Source organism: Vanellus vanellus (genome assembly GCF_965231255.1).
Source record: "Vanellus vanellus genome assembly, chromosome: 11".
In the NCBI taxonomy this organism is placed as follows: Eukaryota; Metazoa; Chordata; class Aves; order Charadriiformes; family Charadriidae; genus Vanellus; species Vanellus vanellus.
This window is the reverse complement of record NC_138916.1, coordinates 8,316,299-8,338,444: the sequence shown is the minus strand read 5'-3', so window position 1 is coordinate 8,338,444 and position 22,146 is coordinate 8,316,299. Positions and strand designations below refer to the sequence as shown.

Here is a 22,146-nt window from a genome sequence, read left to right as displayed (position 1 = left end):
TCGGTGCCACTTAGCCCCTGCTCACCATTCAGCAGCACAGGGAAAGCAAAACAAAGAAGAACCCCAAAGTGTGTGTGGGGGGGTTCTCTTGAAGGAAGCTAGGAAGGATTAGGAAGGGCAAGGATTGTTACTGTAAGGAGAATTAACTCCTCAAGCTGTGGCCAAATACTTAAATATCCTGACCTTGTGGTTGGCAAGGTATCAGCAAAGCCTAGAAGTTACAACCACCCATCCCCATCTGCCTGTGGACTTGTGCCCCAAGCTTTACCCATTCCTGGAGCTAGATACAGTGTTTCACGCTGGGCAGAGAACTCAACTTTGTGGCACAGAAATTAGATCTATTTTCATTAAACACAGTTTTTCTGTTGCTTCCCTCTTCCAACTGGCTGAATCACAAGTTTTCCAAGCAGGCTTCTAATATCTGATTCTCACAATTATTAATATGTAGAACATTCTTTTAAATTCACATCCTTTAATAGTTTATATATTCTGAATAACCTTTGTACCAACAAGCACACACACATATCAATTCAATTAGGAGACAAAAAAAAAGGCACTGTCCACAAACAAACGCTTGCCATACCTCTCCAGTCCTATTCAAGCGTGTAGCTATCTCAGAATGAACTCTGGGAAGACAGCCTTGTCTGTCTGTCACTTCTTCTCCCTTCAAAGGATGACTTCCTAAACACCTAACTTCCTTTAATAATTTTGCTTCAAACATTACTGTATAACAGCAAAAGATTAACATCTACATACTTTGCCTCTAGCCGCAGATAACACGCGCAGTCACTAACTGAACCACAACCCCCCTGTGCCAGTGAGCACACATCACTGATCAGCTCACTACATACGTGGCCGGCCTTGGTGGAACGGGGCTTGCAAACACGGCTTGAAAACACCACTACAACATGAAAAGCCAAGCCAGCGCAGGGTTTGTGGTGCTGCTGTGTAATACTCAGTTGTGGTCTACATAATCTGAAACATTTCCCCCCTCTGAGGTTGCTATCACACTTTCATCACCAACCACACAAAAACTGCGTTTAATTATAACTTGTGAATAATAAAAACCGTCTGCATTGGTGTGATATGTTACCCATTTCTCCCATGTTATTTGAAAACAGGAGCAGATGTCTCTGTATTTAATATGTCTTTTTTCTGTGGGTACCCCATTGGCATCAGCCTTTTAAATCCAACAGCCTGTACAACCTAATACTGCATCATATCAAAATTCTGAATAACATGCAACAAGGTCTTGGTTTCTGGCTGTTACATTTGCTTTTATATCCAACAGCAGAACACCACTGGCTCACAATTCAACCCACTAAACAAGCTGTTCTTCAGTTTGTGACTTTTTCAGTGAATATTCACTGTTCATACTTACACTACACCATAATGTAGCTCTACCACAGATATAAAATCATAATGACACCGAGATGCTTTTCTGGTCTGATCCCCATTTGCAGTAAAATTTACTTATTATAAAACTAATAGTCCTTTGTTATCAGACAAGTCAGGTTTCATTTGCCCGGACTATTTCTTAATCATTTCTATGATAGTTCAGTATTCCTTTTTTTAAAAGCCAAAGACACTCGTACAGGCAACAACTAAAATCTGTTAGTCTGGAAGCAACTCAAGTCACCACTAACATAAGAACTATTTCATCGTGCAGAAATAGAAACTGATATAATAGTGACAAGTGTTGACCTGTTGCAGAGGGAACTTTCTGGCTGCCAAACTTCATTGCAGCAAGATTTCTTTCAGATAAAATGATACTTTAAACGACTAAAGGCAATGTAAAGCAATTTCGCACCCCTTAATCTTCACAGTAGAAGTGTTTTAGACATAGCACACGAAGGTTTAATCTAACATAATAATAAAGCTAACCAAAAAGTAACATATCTTATACCGATGTACAAATTTATCAGTACTACTTAATTATGACATGACAAAATTCTGAGATGGGAATTTTCAGTAGCAAATCAGCTTATGCACTTTTATTTTTAATTAAGGTCTCTGTTTTCTTACTTTTTTTACTTCTTACAAATCAGCTTATGCACTTTTATTTTTTATTAAGGTCTCTGTTTTCTTACTTTGAGAAAGATATGGGTGGGCTACAGACAAAACTTTAGAGAAGATGACATGTGATTAATGGCATAATCTACTCAGTGAAACCTGCTACAAAAGACTGAATAAGTTGAAGCCTCTTAGCTTAAGGAATGGAAAACATAGGGGGCAATAATGAGTCTCCAAACAGTTTACATAAATAAATACAAAGAGCTGTCCGTTTTCTCTTTGCAGCAAATTGTTCTCCACCCCTATAGGCAACACACAAGTAACAGTGGATTTAAATTTAATCAGAGGTGATCCAAATTAGCTAGTAGGAAAAACTACTTAGTGGAAAGGCAAACAAAGTTTGGGAACAGATTGCCTGAGGAGATCCTGGCACCACCAAGGCCCACCCCAAACCTCTCCCAGGAACAACTAAGGCATAACTGATGCTTCCCCGGGGCAGAGGAGCTGAACCACAGGACTCACAGGTCACTTCCCATCCTTCAGTTCTGTGATTTCCAAGTTACTCTGTAGCCAGTAATGAATTCTACCGCAGCCCTAGGATATAGCCAAGAAATTACCAGTAGCTCCGAGAGACAGCTGAAGTATTCCAGAGCATCTCAGAACCACCACATATTCAGAAATTCCTGACGCTTAGGTCCCTCCTCCTCTCCCTTTAAAAATTACCCATGAAACAGCACACTTTCAAAAGCAAAGAGCTTGTGCCTGCAATGGGAAACAAGTGAAATGCATACTGAATTTTCCTTGCCAAGTCACGAAAGTAATTTATTTAATAGAATCACACAGCCTGCAAAAGGGAGAGCTCAACTAAGCCATTTAATCTACTTTCCCATAGTTCATGACTGATTCCTCTCTAGATGACATAGTAACATTTATCATATCTATAAATGCAGCAGATGATAAAAATCTTTTTGATGGTGCAAGTTAATCAAAAGCCATGTATTTTGCTCTACAAATTCAATCTATTTTTCCCCTTAAGTTCACCCCATAATTCTAGGCCTTTCTTTCTTTCTTTCCTCTACATTATAGCAGCCTTCCAGTACCTAAAGGGGCTACAGGACAGACGGGGGGACTCTTGATCAGGGAGTGCAGCGATAGGACGAGGGGTAATGGTTTTAAACTGAAAGAGGGCAGATTTCGATTAAATATTAGGAAGAAATTCTTTACTCTGAGGGTGGTGAGACATTGGAAAAAATTGCCCAGAGAAGCTGTGGCTGCCCCATCCCTGGAGGTGTTCAAGGCCAGGCTGGATGGGGCTTGGAGCAACCTGGGCTAGTGGCAGGTGTCCCTGCCCACGGCAGGGGGGTTGGAACTACATGATCTTTAAGGTCCCTTCCAACTCTTACCATTCTGTGATTCTATGAATAAATGTTTTAATCATTCTGATAATGGACCTCTTTAATTTGAACTCTTTATTTCAGCTAACTTTTTTTTCTTAAATGTGGTGAAAAATTCAAACTATGTGGTGATTCTATTTATTTGGCAGGACAAGGTTTGTAAGTGGCAGTAATGCATTTCACTAGGTACAGCTGTACAGCAAACAACGTAAAGAAAAGTAAGAAAAGCTTTCAGGCACACAAGTGCCTACAATTTCTACATCTACACTAACTACTATCAAGTTGCTAGCAAAGATTAGAATTTTTCTTCATAATGACTATTATGCACCAAATATCTTCCAATTTGTCACCTTTCTAACACTGAGTGGCAAACTGAATTGAGGCTAGACTTTTAGGAGAGCAGTTGCAGGGTCACTCTTCTTCCTTTACGCATCAGCGCTCTGCATCCCTTTCTGTTCTTTTCCCCCAGTTTTTCATGTGTTTTGCTAGTTTCCTACTTTTTTAAAAGGAGCTGTATTACATTCAGGCTTTATTCTGACAGTTAGCTTTTTCAAATTAGGCACAGTTTCTAAAACAGTTTGTTGAGGGTTTTTTACCAAAAATATCATTCATATGTAGAATAAATATATAAGGTCAGTGTGTAAAAAGAATATAAAGGCTGAAACTTCAGAAAGGAAATGCTTTGTTTACCTAAACGAACCTGGCTGAACTGAAAACAAACAAAAAGCCAGAAAAACACTCTTATTTTAAGCAGTCACAAATGATCTCATTTATCAGAACCTGCTAAAAGCTCAGAACTTCTCAATATTGGGATCATTTATTTAGAAATAATATAAGAGAAAAACATCAATACCAGCCTGCAGTCTGCTTCAGGTACAGTGAAGCACATAGGAGAATTGCCTAAAATCTCAACGAAAATACCACTGTGCACAGGCAGTCTATGGAACAATGTAATTTCAATTTTTTTATCATTCTAAGAGATACTAAGAATCTCTCTGTTTCTTGGAGGTTTGTTTTTTTCCTCCGTGTTTCTTTGGGTTGTGTTTATTTATATATTGGTTTGTTGTACAAGATCTGTAAGATAATATTTGTGATTTAAGTTACTGTTTTTGAACACTAAACAGAGCAAGCTAAACGACTTACTAAGACAGCAGAATGCAACACAGAAAAGAGGGAGATGTTTATCCACATGGCATGCAGGAAAACAAATTCTAATTCCTCTGTTTTCTTTCATTTTCCCCAGGTCCATGCAACACGCACCATATTTGCTTCCCTGGGTTAACTAAACGAGTCAAGAAAGACAATTAAAAACACATCACCAAAATCTTCTCTCAAACAAACTACGTATAACACCCGTCGACTTAAATGCTAACTAGGTATTTGTTACGTTCTGCATACAAAACCTCCAACACTGATTCCATGCAGAACTAAATAAATGCACAGGGAATATTTAAGTCCATGGAATTTAATCCTAAATGCAGAACTAAAAATCCATAAATAGCATTCAACATTACAATGAATTGTACAGGAACTACAGTACAATTAAGTTTGTTCACACACACATTTTACTTATCTTCAGTGCAACAGGCATGAATACGTAGATTACAGTTACAAAAACTGTTTATCATGGGTAATACATTGAAAAAAAATGAAAGCAGAATACTTTAGAATACTATGTCTCTTGCTCCCTTAACTACATGCAGTATTTTTTATGTTCTGAGAAAAAAATATCTAACTTTATATTCTTTACTTGCCTACTTCCAAATTTTAAGGATTTCAGAAATTTAAAGTTACCCTAGAATTTTAACATGTTTAGTAGCTTTTAGGCAGACTAATTCTCCATTAAATCACTGCCTGACGCAATAGTTGTCATTCCTGCAGCTTTAGACTTATGACAAGCATTGAGTCCTTCCTCACTCCTACGATATTACAACCTTAGATCTTATTGAACTAAACATGCTACCAGTAGGCTGACATAGATTTCATTTTAAATAGAAAAACAGTTTATCTTTAATTCATATAATTCAGCAATCACTCTGATCCTGAATTAAAAATTCCAGCAAAAACCTAAGAGTACACAAGCTATTGAAAAACAATGCAAATTTCTAGTAATAAGATCCACATCTCGGGACTTCAGCAACAGTTGTTGAAACTATACTATGCAAGAATGTCCCTGAAGAGGAAGTATCAGTTGAACGGAAAGCCACAAATATTTCAAATGTACCTAGTTGTGCGTGAAGACACTGACTGACAATGCAGTACTCATCTGACAAACACTGATCTGAAATACAGTAGGATACTTCATCTTATTAAACTATAGCTTACATACAAATTAACTGTTCAGAAAAACAGGAAAAAAAAAAAAAAAGTGGGTCAGAGGCCCGTTTAACCTGGAATTATGTTTCCGACTGTGTGGAAGAAGCAAATTTTTAGGCAACAGTATAAGAACTAGGGTAAGTTCACAGACATCCATAGACCCTCTGCTTCCAGCTAATCAGTAATTTAAGAGCCTCCTTCAGCTAAACACGATATTCAAATTGGTTTTAATTCCAACTACTGGACTTAATCTCCATGAATACAATTAATCCTGTTTTTAGCATAAATCTAATCTTGGCTTCTAAAAGTTCATGCTTTACACTGAAAAAGTGCTTCCTTTTCCTCTGGTTACACGTGCAGTCTGACAATTTCACTGCCTCTCCCAAATTTTTCCATTGCGATAAACAAAGAATGATCATTCTGTATTCTTCACCATACCATGATGTTTGATTCAAAATCACTAATGCAATCCGATTCCAGGATCTCTCTGAAATTTAGCAGTCCTAATCTGCTCAGTCTCTTTTTGTAAGGAAAACAGGCCAGAGTTTGGACTGCCCTCATTCTCAGCACCTTTTCCACTCCTACATTTTGACATGGGTGTACAATGCTGCATACAGTACCCCAAATGTCGATTAATGATTGATTATCACAGTAATAACAATCACGATGCTTGGTGACAGTACACACCTTTTAACCAGCTATATCATTAAGTAAGCTGCTATAGCCACAGCCAACATTATTAAGTATTTTGCAGATACTGAGCATGTCATAGTAGTCCAAATTCAAAACTGAAAAGGGATACAAGACAATGCCAAGGTTTAAACCTGCAGATATCTAAACCAAATCAGACATTTCTGGTTTGTTTTTTTCCAATTTCATTTTAGATACAACAATGTTATATTTCATAGATTTAATTTCTAACATGTTATCCAGTAATTATTTTCCTGGTTAAATGCCCTGAATGTAAATGGATTCATGAACAAATTAACTACATCGTATTCCTAATTATACATCTGAAAGGGATGTAACAGGCATAGAATCATAGAATGGGTTGGAAGGGACCTTAAAGATCATGTAGTTCCAACCCCCCTGCCATGGGCAGGGACACCTCCCACCAGACCTGTACTTCCCAGAGCAAAGAACCCTAAGGCTGTTAATATTCCCCAACACCCTTCAGGCATTTTTTCATAATCCCTTCCATGGTCCTTCTCATTATGCCACACATGATAACCCATGCTATGACACCAAACTGTCACCGTCATCATTAAAGGCGTGTCAAGGCACTTGGAAAACATGACCTGTTCTTATTTCTTCTGTTACTCCAGGGTCACACCTCCTTTATTTTATAGTTCTGTGTGACTGAAGATTTCCCTAGGGCATAGCCTGTCACAAAAGATGCGCATGCAGCTTTTACCACAGCCAGCCTCAGCCTGACTGACAATTCACAAAGCCAGTATAATAGTATATTGTCATTATTACAAATGTGTGTGTCATATTTGGGGTGAGACAAACACAGCTTTCTTCATAAATATTCACCATCTTGTATAACTGATCAGTCCCACACAGTAAGTTCTAGTCTTTGCCCTCTTAAAATTTCAAGAGTGTAAAAACAAAAGCCGGGGGACTCACAGGAACTAGAACTGAACTGCAGTTCAGAGCAGAGCACACCAAATTCTGAATGGGTGGAAGAAATTATAGTTTAGTTTTAGAACCTGTTCAAGTGTAACATTATCATATTTCCCTGCCAGTGTTGTAAACACATCTATGGAACCAGTTTAATTCTTTCTACCAGTTTAAGCATCTTAAAGGAATATTCTTCCAGTATTAGCTCAGCTGATTTCCAATAAAGGCCATACTTATATAGCCACAACAATTTCCCAGCAGAAAGTCTTTACAGTCCACTTTATAGATGTTCATTTGCAGCAACCGTATTTTTTATGCCTCTCACAAGAAACACGTGAAACTTTGGTGGTTTGATAAAAAACATTTTACCAAAAAAAAAACCCTCAAACTTGCAGATAACAACTTCTCAGGTCTCTCAAGGCTAGCAGAAAAATGGAGCAGAGGCCAACCAAAACACCATGACACAATGTGTACGTGTCTGCCCGGTTAGTATGCTCAGCTATTTTAATCCTTCAGTCCATTTTGGATGCCTTTAATCAGAGATGTAGTAAACCGTTCGAATTTTACAGTACATGGTAAGTGTAAATATTACCAGCTTAAATGATTTGGGTTTCCGTTCTTTGTATAAAAACTCTGTCTGAACATCTGTGCCTGTGAAGATTAAAGGGCTAAAAAGCCTGGAAATAGAAGACCTTTGTATTCACAAATCACTGAAGGGAGTTACAATGCCTGGAAAGCTTAACTGCCCCTTCAACCAACTTCAACCACATCTGAAGAAACTTCAACATTATTTAAATAGTCTAGAAAGTAAACAGCTCTGAAAAAAGTTCTGAACAGTTTTTGTGCCAACAGAGCTTTTCACACCAAGACCACCTCCATTGTGCTCTGAGCCTAGTGTTTTAAGGAAGAAGTTTCTTTCCATTTTTCTATGAGACCATTAAGTACTCTCAAGTAAACAGACGGCTCACTCCTGACCTCGTTTCTACCAGTTCTATATAATCACACCAGTAGGGTTGGTTCTGATTTACAGTAAGGTAAAGATGATAAGCATCAGGCCCTCACTATATCACAAATTAGGGTTCTTTAGTTTAACAAGCTATTTCCTCATCATTGACTATCATCTGTGACCTAAGTCACTCAGCTTGTTCTACCCGAGGCCTTTTCCAGGTCAATTCACTTCAGCTGTAACAAAGCTGTTGCCATTCCATCCTATTTCTACAGTTAGAAAATTCTTTGGGATCTACATGTGTTGGAAATATGGACTTTATTTATTCAGTAATTGGCATAACACCTCCAAGATCTCTCAGTGAGTCAACCACCCATCACTCCGGAAGCAGAGAGAACAAGCTGTCATAAAACAGAAAGCAACATTCCTCAACAGAACAACTCCAAAAAGCTTCTCAACTTTATCACCACTCTGATCCAAAGCCTGCAACAGACCCAGCACGCAACACTGCTCTGAAGAAAGCTGAGAAGCTTATCTATGACCTTGTAAGCTCACCTGCTCTGGAATCCAACTGGAATCAACATCCTTTCATTTTTTCCAGAGAAGCACAGAAAGAGCTTTAAGCCCTTCATGCTCCAAGCTTAAAGAAGTCAGTATTTTTAAAAAAAAAATGATTTAAAAAATACAGAGGTCCATGATAAAGCAGGTTAAAAAAAAACAAAAAAACAAAAAACCAACAAAATTGGCCTTGATTTCTCAAAGAGCATATGTGCATAAAATATTGTATTTTTGTCCTGTCTCCTTTCCCCAAACAAAGAAGAATTTTATTTCCTAACCATTTGAATCCACAACATCAAGGACAGGGAATTAGTAACAATGCAGAGATAGCAAGAAAATTCTTTCAGCTGTTGTTCTACATATTCTGTTGCTCTAAAAGGCTAATTTTAAAGGAAAAGTCTTGGCATGGACTAAATCATCTCTCCTGTTTCCTAAAGATCACTGTAATTAGAATAGCAACATCGTTAGCTAGAAAAGCTCTATTTTACCAAAGTTTCAATGAACACAAGAGCATGTATATCTATAGTTAAGCAACTGTGCTGGAGGCAAGTGGATATACTGACCAGCGGAAAACTGCAAGAGGAATATGGACTACATTTCAGTCAGTAGTGTTTTATGGAGCTGATGTATATAAAAATATGGTAATGGACGCCAGTTATCTTATAAACAAGAAAAACATTACAAGATTAAAAAAAGTGTGACACCTGCAAACATTTGCTGCAAGGAACATGTACACAGCAGCTGTATGCAGATAGGCAGTGACTAAACTGCTCTAATAAAATTCCGCTTAGCGTATGCAGCCCAGCAGGACAGAACCCCAGTAACTTTGCAGTAGGCCTGTTAGCAACAGCCAAGTTCCAGCTCAGCAAGTCCGGACAAGTTATACAGTTCAGTCGCTGCTGAGCTAAGGGCAGAGCTTCACCCTACCTGGATTGTAAGGGAGAACACAGCATTCCCTTACATGCCTCTGCTTCTCAGGGTATGTAAAAGCAAGGTGGTGACCAGCTGTGGTGGAGATCCCATGGTACTCCTTAGAACTATTAGGCATTAGCCCTGGTCTTGGCCACAAGCCAAGCTTGGATATTAACTACTTTGTCTAATTCCAATTTCCTCCAGTGTTTCAAGGATATAGCAGACTTGCTTCATGCTTCACATTTTACTCCATTACAGTGTGTTCAGACTTATTAGGCAGCTGTATCCTTTTCAGTTAACAGAATAGCGACTTTTATGGGGTGTGGTAGGATAAAAGAACAATGGAAATAAAGAAACACTGCCACTCAGTGTCATTATTACAAAATAAATGAAGGTGTAGGATCACATTTCTACACAGAATTTCCTATATGAATCCTAAAATGTTAGTCAGATTTGGTAACCAAATTCTTAGCACTTGAAATGGTACTCAGAGTTATCACCCTCTCTGTACACTCTCCCTCTACCTTCCCACTTACATCTCCATCATCCTCTTTCTACAGCCAAGTAGAAGCAATCATCCCTGGCATCATAAACCCTTTGAGGTAGTGCAGTGTACTGGACCAAGCAAGCCAGATTGCCAGGGAAAGCAACAATGGAAAAACAGAAAGATGAAAAGAAATCAGTGGCCTCCTACTTGACTTTTTGCAGACAGAGGAGAGCAAGACCTAAACTAGTCTCTTTGCTTTTGCCCCTCGAAGTAGGTAGTCCAATTAATCTAAGAATATTACAGAATTCCTTTAAGTCTTAACATTTCATTTTACTTGTCACATCTAAGTTTTCTGTTCCTAGGACAAACTTCAGGGAGGTACATGACTGCCCAGAAAAAGGTCTATCCTACAACAAACAAACGTAGATGTTAGGCAATTTAAAAACTCTAGATAAGGGCATGGGCACAGGCAAGCAGGGGAGATGCAGTAATTTTATCATTTGCTTGTCCTGAAGCAAAGGGAAAGTGCATAGAACCTCACGGTCAATTCACAATGATAGATTAATTTGTTTAAAAGAACTTCTGATAAGCTCCTAATTCAATTCCATGTGTTCTGCCAATGCAATCAACGCAGTGCTATTACGTGGTGGATTTAAGGAGAAAAAGGAAAACGGAGGTAACTCAGAAATTACCCTTTATAGAGGTAAGGAAAACTTCTGTGTCTACTGAAAAGCAAACAAAAAAATACCAACCCTCACTCCTACAACTAAACCAGAAGAACTCACCCTCTCCAAAAAACAGCATACCACAGATAGGAAAGCTGCTCTGAAGTAGATGTTAATTGCAGAAATTCCCTTTTATGAACGGAGCTGCTATTTGAGTAACGATGGGGTTTGGCCATTACACTGCATTGCTACTCAGGCTACATTTCCACAAGTAACTGTCCTGCTCTAACAGCTCACCATGACCAAATGAGGGATCTTGGCCACCTTTCCCTTCCCCCTGTTCCTCTCTTTTCCCTCAGCTTCTGCTCCTGATCCTCTTCCTTACTTCTCTTCACTTAGCAGTGATGAGTCTTCAACAAGCACATTAGACTCCAACACAAGGCGGGGAGGGGGGGAACGGGACCACAAAAAAAAAAAAAAAAAAAAAACAAAAACAAACAACACCACACATAAAGCATATTCATCTCCAATTTTTGTGGGGAGTACAGTCACATTCACTTGATAGTTAGTCACTTTTCATAGAGATGTGTGTCTGAGCAAGAGATAAAACCTAGGTTATTTCTTCTTTAATTTAGAGCCAACATAAAGAAACAACAGTAAGCCCAAACAGGCTCAAAATTCTTCAACAATATTGTACTTCCCCAATGAAAAGCTTGTAAAAATAAATCCTGATATTTTTTCCATACATTGAAAATCAGTTTAAGATACTGTACCTCCACTGAAGTCAATACTAATCTACAACTGCGTGACAAAATGATACGCATAAATTCAAAGCAACTCCATTGCTTCAATGCTACTATTTAATCCTATAACAGAAGCAAGATGTTTTTAAAAAAAGCAATATTTACACCAGACAAACTTTACTACTATTTATGTTACCAATTTTACTAAAATAAACAAGGGACAAATATAACTACAGCTTACTTTCTTAACACAGCAACATATGATTACTTAAAAATCCACCCAGGAAAAATTGGGAGTACAGACTTCAGTGGTTGCCTGGGAGAAGGACTGTTATGTTTCATAGTTTAACCTTCTGTTCATCACAGTATGACACTTATCAGATAAGGTTAAAAAATATTTACTCAATAAAATAAGCATAGGGAGAGAGAACAGAGAGCTTGACTGCATGATGAGCAGCGGGAGGGCTGTTCATATATCCAGTACTGATGGACAAGGAAAGATAATTGTTCAAATATTAAGAAAGATCTCAGTTTAACCCATTTCAGACAGCTCGGATGATTTTTAAACGCAAGTGGCAATTCTTTGATTTCCAATAACATTTCCTCCTTTTTTGCTAATATTGATGAGTATTTTGGCCTTATGGAGGAGTACACTTCCTATTTAGAAATTACATACTATGAATGAGGAATAAGTAAGCTAGATCATGAAAAAACCAACCTCCATGAAGCTACTGACGAACACTACAACCCCTGTCTTCAGCAAGAAACCATAAAAGTCTTTTGCACAGGAATTTTTATTTCTATCTAATGAATATACCACTTTTAATATATTTGTATTACTTGTGGTATTTATAGACAGAAGATTAACAAACAGAGCAGTACCATAAGCTCAGATGTAGGAAGATGTAAAGATACTCTTTGTTTTCAGTTTTTGTGCACTTCTGACAGGAGAGGCAGCACTGTTTAAAGTAAATAAGCACAAAAAGTACTTCTATATAAAAATCAGGTAGCCAGGTATTTCTGAAACTAGAAATTCTGTATTGGTCATTTCTGACTGTGTGCGACAGACAAGCTTCCAAGACTTTAATTCCAAATTATAAAATCTAAAGCAGAAAACATTGCCCAGTCAAGTGTTTTCCCACAAAAAAAAAGTATCTTCTTACCAGCTAGCATTCAAAATGCTTTTACTTTAATAACCAAGCTTAAGTTTTCCCAGAGTAGCAAAAGAAGGGGAACTGAAATGGAATAGTATTGCATCTAGGGGGGGAGACAGGGCCGGGGAGGCGCTCCAGAAAACAGAAGAGTTACAGAATAAACTGCAAAGGAGAAAAAAATAAAACTTTCCCATTTGGTCCTGTCATACCCCCAAGTCTTGCTTCCACTATCTGCACTTCCCTGCTATGGAAGTAATTTGGCTCATTCTTCTAGCTAACAGTCCTCAGGCTGTCATGCCAGAAATGGCTTTTTTGCGTGTGTGTCTGAGGAAAGCAACCTGCCAAGCTCTGCTCTTCCACATTTTGGTGATGATATTTCCCCTTAAAAAAATTGGTTTAAATTGCTGCTTGATAAGTTAAACTTCTTTCTTCATCCTACACATATGCCACTAAGACAAGAATAACTAAATGGTACTTTAAGTAGTTCCAATATACATGAAGCTAAATAAAAACCTCTTACAAGTAAAAGCTAGGAAACTACAGATTTTTGTTCAAAAACATTATGTTCATTATGTCAGCCTCTCTGAAACTAGCATGACTTTAAACATGGATTCCAAAGAAAGAAGAAACAAAAGACGAAAATCTAGCAACATTTCAAGATAAACAGAAAATAGTATTTCCTGATGGTTTTAAGTGTTCAAGTCCTAAAAAAAACAACATCTCAGCTGAACTGTGGGTGTCCAGAGGCGGTTACAACTGGATTTCCATCAACTGCTTTGGGGATTGTCCTTGGTTTTATTTCATTTTCCCAAAAGTTTTAGCGTAAGAAAAAAAAATCTAGACTATTTGGAAATATTTTAATGAATTATTCAGCCAAATACCCAAGTCCAATTCTCTGATTGTATTTCCCTCTCCATAGCTTCCAGAGCAAAAAAATCACTAGATGCAGTGCACACAAGACAGCACATTCAAGCATCAATCCTGCACACATGCTTAACTTTAAGCTGCAAAATAAACACACAGTAAGGATTGAGGTATAAGCTAATATTTTATTAGAATCCAGCTCTAGTTACTCAGTCTCCACATACTGTACCCTTTGAGAGTGTGTATGAAAGTTACCCAACACCACTTTTGTTATTCACTAGATTGTTAAAATGACATATTGTTCATCAAATCCTTCCCTCCTCCTCCTCTCTCGCTTTCCTACTGCAAAACCGACCTCCTCTCACATAGAAGGAACTCTGCCAAAGAGCAGAGAGATCCACGCAGAAATACCCAGGAGATGCTGGCTAGGGATGCCAGCAAACACAGGGCCAGGTTACTGCATAAAAAGAACAGAGCTACAAAGCTGAGAACTCACACTCAGAAACATGTCTGACTTGGCCTTCAGAGCTACTAACAGCCCCTCTTGTCTGGAGCCGATAGGTGGGTCAGAAGGTTTCTGAAAAGTTTAATAAATACAGGCTTCCAGCCCAAACACAGTTTGGCATGAATAGAATCCTCTCCCGTAGTGTAAGAGCTGAGAATGACAGACAGCCTTGGAGCCTGTATGAGATCGTCACTAGGAAACTTCTGCCTCTTGTTTTCAGTAAAAAGAACAGCTCCAAGGTAGTTAACATGCCCCTTAGTGCCATGCCTTCAGTCCCTTTAACTAGTACAGAAGACACTCCAGACCCATGGCATTTCTCATTCAACTGAAAACAAAGAATCTGATTTTATCAAAATTAATTCCGGAGCTTCACAGAATGAAGCAATTGTTTCTCTGACTTACTCTATTTTAGTTTGTAGATTTTTTTTCCCCCTAAGGCCATTTGGAAGCTGGATTGCAGCATCTCTCCACTGTCAATGCTACAAAAGAATGTCTAATTAGACAGAGTACTGAAAACAGAGCAGCAGCATGACCATCTCAACTTCACAACAAAACAGAAGAGATCTAAAACAGGGAAAAACACTATGTTGTACTCAGGTTTAGAATAGAGCTCTTCAGCAGCTTGAGAAATGCTGCAGACTGGACCTTGCCAGTTTCAGACTGCATCATTACTGACCTCATTTAACTTGTCTTATAATTAGGCTGCACAAGGAGCTGAACATGAATTCTTCAGGAACTATGACTATCGGATGGCTTCAGGTTTCTAGTCCACACCTACAGAGTTATTGTCCAAATAACATTTTGCCCTAAAGACAGTGGCATATGCACAGAAAAAAAGGAAACCCTGCAAACTTGCCTTTTATCTCCTTTAAAAAGTACAGCTTAAAAATAAATATGCATCTTACATTATTATTTAAAAATCTATAGTAAAAAGCAAACTTTAAAAAAATATGTCATTTGCTATCTTCAATAATTAATTGGTTTAATTTTTAATTGTGTTTAAATACCAATTAAGAGATGTGAACAACATTGATATCAGGTCAGCCCATAAAGAGACAGAAGAGCATTCAAGGGGTCTCCCCTCAGGTCTCTGGTAGAATCAGCAATACCTACTCATCATTCCTGACAAACATTTGTCCAACATTCACCAAGACATCCATCATGGAAATTCTATACGTCAGCCAGTCAATAAGATCTATTCTTCTTTATAACCTTAGTATGAGAAGTTTTTTTGAACATCCAACCTAAGTTTCCCTTGCCCTAGTTTAAATCCATTTCTTTTCATCTACTCCACCACAGACAGAAAGAATAGCCTTCTCTTTAGCATTCCTAAGTATCTGGAGATTATACCTGCCTCCCTCACCTGTCTTCCAATCTTTAGACTAAACAACCTGAATTCAGTCAAATTTCCCTCAGAGGCAAGATTTTAAAACCTCTTGAGGATAATCACTGCTGCTCTCTGTTTCTCTCCAAATTGTCCACTACTTTCCTGAAAAGCGGGGCAAAATGCTAAGTATTCCAGCCGAGATCTCACTAATGCTGAGCAGGATGGAAGGTGTGCACGCTGCAAGCCTTCTTAGACATGCCAATGTCTAGGATGAGTGAGCATTCACAAGAGCACAACAGGAAAGTTCTGCAGTTTCCAGCTCCAATCCCAAGCAATTTAAATCTACCAACAGTGTGTGGTTTGGGTCCAACTTCTGTTTCAGACTTCTCCATCTCTGTAAGAGAAAGAGCTACCTATGAGCAACTGCATGCTTCTGCTAGTCACTCCATGTTTGGGCACTGCCATGAGTTCTTCTTCCTGCTTCTCTTATACCATGAAATGCTCCAAAGCTTGAGTAAGCTGACACGGACCTATCTGTGACCTACAATACTCCATACAATTACTCAGCTAGTTAACCACGATGAGCCTCTTTAAACCAAGTATATATTTATAATAATAAAAAAAAAAAAAAACCAAACACGCACACAAAACAAAAGCCACATTATTCCCAGAACTTTATCTAGATTGCATTGCTTTATGCATCTTACTCTAACATTTTCTACATTTACCTTTAAATATACGAAATCTGAATATTTCTAAAGCTTACCTTTCTGTGTTCAATTGAATGCTGTGGGATGACAAACTGAAATCCCAGCACTGCTAGGGAACCGAGAAGTCTGAAAAAGCAAATAGTGGAACAGAAGATATAATTACCACTAATACAAACCACACATCTACAACCTATGACAGGGCTTCACACTGCTGGAACTTATTTGGACACTTTTCGGCATTACTAACCAAATCAAACTCACTAAAATGGAGGAAACGTTCTTATGCCATTCTCTTCACAGCAGGCAGTACCAGATACATACAGGTATGTGTCTATCGTGAGACCCCACCTGGAGTACTGCATCCAGCTCTGGAGTCCCCAACACAGGAAAAACATGGACCTGTTGGAACGCGCCCAGAGGAGGGCCATGAGGATGATCCGAAGGCTGGAGCACCTCTCCTATGAGGACAGGCTGAAAGAGTTGGCGCTGCTCAGCCTGGAGAAGAGAAGGCTCCGGGGAGATCTTATTGCGGCCTTCCAGTACCTAAAGGGGACCTACAAGAGAGCTGGGGAAGGACTTTTTACTAGCGCATGTAGCGATAGGACAAGGGGGAATGGCTTTAAACTGGAAGAGGGCAGGTTCAGATTAAAAATTAGGAAGAAGTTTTTCATTTTGAAGGTGATCAGGCACTGGAACAGGTTGCCCAGAGAGGTTGTTGAGGCCCCATCCCTGGAGGTGTTCAAGGCGAGGCTGGATGTGACCTTGGGCAATCTGGTCTAGTGGGAGGTTGGAACTCTTCAAGGTCCCTTCCAATCTAAACCATTCTATGATTCTATGATCTATAAAGCAAAAGTGCACCAAGTAGCATCCATTGATAGTTTTTCACATAACTTCGTTTAAATTATTATTGGCAATGCATCTTTTAACACCTCAGCATTTGGTGTCAAACTGACATACGCTTTGCAAGTTTTCTAAAGTGATATGTAGGAACTCACCCATCTGTGGACTGTCCTAGCTCTAGCCCCTCATTTTACAGGTGAACGCTCCACCTCCAGCACACAGGAAACATGCAAAGAATCACCATGACTTTGCACAAAATAGGTTCTTCTCCAGCTGCCTAACACTTGTTGAAATTGAATAAGCTAATGGGCACAGAAGATGGAAAGTATCGGACACAGCTCACCAGAGACTCAGGATAAGCAGCCACGCAGCACCCCAGTGCCCACACCTTCAATCTGAAAGGAGTCATAATGGGAACCAAGCCCAAACAAACTTTGTTCTGTCAAGCCTCACCACCATAATGACTCCTAGGAGTCCATTACAAGTTAGGGTCAGTTAGCTCAGTCTTTTGTCTGCTACAACTTGCAGCGGGGATTGGTTTGCCCCCTTCTAGAAAGCTCCTTCATCAGAAACCACAGAAAGGTACAAGTAGGATCAAGGTATCTTTACTTCTACCAGGAGTTTGATTTTTCAATTTACAAAGAATACATTTCAGACCCTCTATAAAGGGGAAAGCTGCTAATGATTTGCTGAATTTCAATGCAGAAGTAAAACTGATGGATTTGGGCATAAAATCCATCTGCAAACTAATGGACCAGACAAAATCCAGCTGTGCTTCCTACTCACAGCTCTTTCTTTTGCTCCCTACACAGTAACCCTTTAAATATTTCTCATTGTTTCAGGTATTTTCAGAGACAGACCTAAACAGAAAGTTTTTTTTTTATACTAAGCATTTCATTACCACTAATAGAAAATTCTTCTGCTAGGGAGAAGAATGTTTTTCTTAAGTTTTCTGTGTTTGTTCTTGCTAACATACTGCAAAAGAAACGGCTAGGCAAGTATTGATTGCACATGGCCTATCATCACCTCATCACCATAGTCTATGCCCCACTCTCTCAAAGCAATAAACCAGTCAAAGGCAAGAAAAAGTCATTACTTCCTTACTGCCACAACAATTTAGAAAAAAAAAAAAAAAAAAACAACAAACCAATTAAAACACTTTAAAAGTCCATTAGAAGGAAGTATTATATTTCACAAAGCTATCATTTGTGATAAAGCCAAATACAAGGGAGGTGGCTGAAATCAGAGCCGGTGTAAGGCACTATAAAGAAACCACAGTAAGAGTCAAAATGTGCAGTTCAGAGCAAGGCCCAGTAACGCAGCAGTGGATGGAAGCCAAAGGCATGAATGAAGAAACTGATTTGCCAGTCACACCTGGAATCAAAAACAGAAATAGAAACAGAACTCAGGCCTGCAAACTGCAAAATGACAGCATCAAGTCTGTCTTGAGCAGACCTGCATTTCCCTTTCTCAGATGCTCAAGTGATCTCCTAAATATTCTCAATGAAAACATGACAATCTTCTAAGCAGGCAGAGCACAGTCTCTGAAAGGCCCAGTCTACATCCTCTGCAAATTATATTTAACTTTCTTTTCAGAATCTTCCTACCCACTCCCTGTTCCCTATAATCCCTCAGAGCATGTGAAAGAAAATTCAAAACTTTGCATAAGGAAATGAATGCTTTCATCCTCAACAGAACAGGACTTTTCTGATCAGTCTGAAGGACTACAGATTTCCCTGTGTGAATTCTTCTGAAATCACGCACAAGGTTGGGAGTTCTGAACAGAGTGAGAACTGTAATCTTCAAAGCAAATTACTTACCAGATTAAAGTTTTCAGTTCTAAAATGCAAACTTTTAGTATATGAGTGATTACTCCGTGCCATGCTTTTCCTGACCATTCTGTAATGAGATTGCACTGTAATCACCATCCGTGTGTACGCACTCAAGGACAATGAGGCTAGTTTTTAAGTTTGCTTCTGTATCTGCAATTGGATCTCTCAGAAACAATGGTATCAACATACTATTTCAAACACACAGGAAATCTGCCAGGAATATTTAAGTTATCCAGAGGTAAGCCTCTAACTTCAAATCAGTGTGCGGCAATTTGATTTTGTAATGTTATTTCCCTCAGAGCTTGCTTTGGCTAACTTCTCTGGACTAGGCTTTTTTATTTGTCATGCTTGACTAACGTTAGGCCTCCCAAGCTACAAAAATAGGCTTCTCCAATTTCAATGGGTTTGTTTCAGGTATTTTTACGGTACAGAAAAGCCAAAAGAACAAGTGTTCCTCAAAATAAGGCAAAACTTTTCAAGTATACATGAACAGGTCAGGTACCAACTGCAGCTGATGGATGGCTGTTTAACTTGGGCTTCTGTGCAAAAACCTTTCTGGTACAGCCCACGCTCGCACACTTACGGCACGATTTGGAGACTAGTACCTAGTTTAAAGCAAAGTCAGGCTTTAAACTGTCAGTCTGTCCAAGTCACAAAGAGCAAACGCTCACTTTCTCTTACTGGCAATAGCAATTTCTGTTTAACTGGGGGGGCACAGAGCAGAGCAACGTGGTATTAGCTCCATCACAGAAGTAGCAAGAAAAAGTTTGCTATTTAACACCTCATTTAGGAACACCCCTCAGAGTTCTTCCTCTGTCATTGCAGTGAGTATTAGCTCTCCTTGAATGAAGCTGGAAGGTACCAATAAAAGATTTCTTGCATGCTTGCTGTCCCTTTGCAGTTGTATTTTATGAAGGGCTATCACAGCCAACTGTGGATTTTCCAGATAGGACTGAAAGTATTTTAGCCAAGTGATTAGTACTGACTAGTGCAGTATGGCTCCTGTCTCACATTCCTGACTTCCCTCCAAATGAAAGCCCACAGAAAAGCCTGAGTCCGGGACAGCTTGGGAGGAGCTATGCAGGAAGAAGTCTCAACAGGAAAGATAACACAGGTAGTGTCAATAATATGCAACAGATCCATTTTGATGTGGAATCTGCCCTGGCATATTAGGGGTTGCCAGAATTGCAAGTCAAAGATTGATGCCTGAAATGCCTAAGAATGAAGGTTACATCAGAGGTGTTACTGACAGTACCTCCATTCAGTGAAAGAGCATGAGGCTGTCATTCCTTGCAGGAGGTCAACTTTTGTTCATGTAGCATTACAGCTGCCTGGTTTCTCTGAATCTGCTTGCCCAACTACAGAACTGGACAGACCAGCTTAGAAACAGTTGGATGTTTTTTCAGGAAAGCTGTTTGAAAGATCTTTCCTATGTTTGCCCACTGGCAAACTGTTTCAGGAATGCGCAATACAAATGCCTGAATGAACTGCAGCACAGGTACTAAAACACGTAAATCAGTAAATTTAAGCCCAGTGACTGTAGTTGTACACCCTCATCAAAAAAAAGGAACTTTCCAATAATATACACCATCATATTGGTACACACTAGCAGATGCTCTAAGCATAAACAAACACTGAGAATTTTCTTTTTTTTACTATCACCAGAGAATGCTATGTCTGGTATGCATGTACTTGATTATTTGGTCTTTGGATAAGATTTTTATTTATCCTCCTGTCCTGGTTTGGACTGGGCTGGCCACTAAAACTAACAACAGACACCGTTAATTTCAGAGAGTTCAGTTAGTTAGAAGAGGCTTAGCTGAAAAGTTAAATTACTGAAAAGAAAATTGGTTCTGTTTTACCTCAAACCAGGACACCTCCTATGATACAAACACTTTTAAACACCAAAGCAAGAGATAACCAAATTGATAGTTACTGCAGTGTGTTAAGAGCACATTAAATAAGATTTTAAATGCTTTATTGCATAACTTACCTCAAAGAAACTATTAAACTGTCTACCATGATCCCTTAACACAAGGGGTCTTGAAGTGAAAAATACCTCTTCACTGTAGTACAGCACAATGCCGATCACACACAAATCCTACAGAAAGAGAGAAAAAACATTTAACACTGCTTATTCAGTATTTGCCAGGATGTCTATTAAACTGGATACAGATCTACATTAGTCACCTCTACCTCAATTCTTGGAACTTTACAGCAATTCAAACTGGAAATCCAGTGTGCGTTACATGAATAGACTGGACACACCCCATTTTTTGCAACAGGACTTCAACAGTGCCAAAGCGCTTTGCTGAAAGGCTGCAAGATGCAAAATGTTGATTTGATTCCCAGGGATCCAGATCTGACATTAAACTTACTTGCCTTTTTATCTCACATTCTGGTATGTCACTTGTATGACAATAAAGCAAACAGCTTTATTTAAAGTCTTGTGTTAACAGAATTCACGGAACTGAAACTGGGTTACCAGTTTACATTGTATAGTAATATTAGTACACACTCTGTTTTGTGAGCAATGCAAGGATGATCCTGTTTGTGAGTGCTCATACAGTCTGCAGAAAAAAAATCAGAGAAGAGCAGTTCTGTTCCCTCTCTATTACAGATGGCAAACCCAGCCACAACGAAGTGAAATGCCTTGCCCACAGTCACGGAGGAAATCTGGGGTTAAACAGCATTCTGAATACAAATTCAACTGATCCTTGTTTCTAAGTACTATCATCACATCATGACTATGGTAAATGCACAGAAGCCCTACCAGGCCTTGAGAGGGTTATTACCTTGGTATACTCTCATTTTTTGGAATTACTCTCAAACATCCAGATATCTGGGGAGTTCTTATTTTGGTACATTTGCAATCATATATTGGACACCTAAAATACTGCACCAGAATTTTCAGGGAGGAAAGAGATCCCTGCAGTAGGGAAATACAATATAAATCAAGGAGGGGGGAAGGAGGGAAGATAAGAGGAAATAAAACACTATTGGGACTGAACCTAAATCCATGTATTTCAGAACTTGGTCAACCGCTGTCTGTACCTTGCCATTTACAAGTGGTTACATGTTGAAATGCAATGGAGTGAACAGAAACAAGAGAACATTGCTGTTCACAGATAAAGAGCTCTCAATTTCTGTCAGCCAGCCAGATAATTAAAATCTGCCTAGAAAAGGACAAGACTTACAAGAACTTAAGAAATGTGCAGTTAGATAAAATGCAGATCCTACCGCTAGAAAATATGGAT

At 38.9% G+C, this 22,146-nt stretch overlaps 1 protein-coding gene across 1 annotated transcript in view; it reads right to left on the bottom strand.

Annotated features, from left to right (window-relative positions):
* THSD4 (thrombospondin type 1 domain containing 4) overlaps positions 1-20,976 on the bottom strand; it is a 289,380-nt gene extending 268,404 nt beyond the window's left edge. The window contains exons 1-2 of the mRNA XM_082488552.1: positions 20,883-20,976; positions 16,274-16,343 (exon numbers count right to left, since the gene is read on the bottom strand). Coding sequence (XP_082344678.1) covers positions 16,274-16,343; positions 20,883-20,911 — 99 coding nt within the window. The 5' untranslated portion in view covers positions 20,912-20,976. The remainder of the gene's footprint in view (positions 1-16,273; positions 16,344-20,882) is intronic.
* Positions 20,977-22,146: the final 1,170 nt, after the last annotated feature.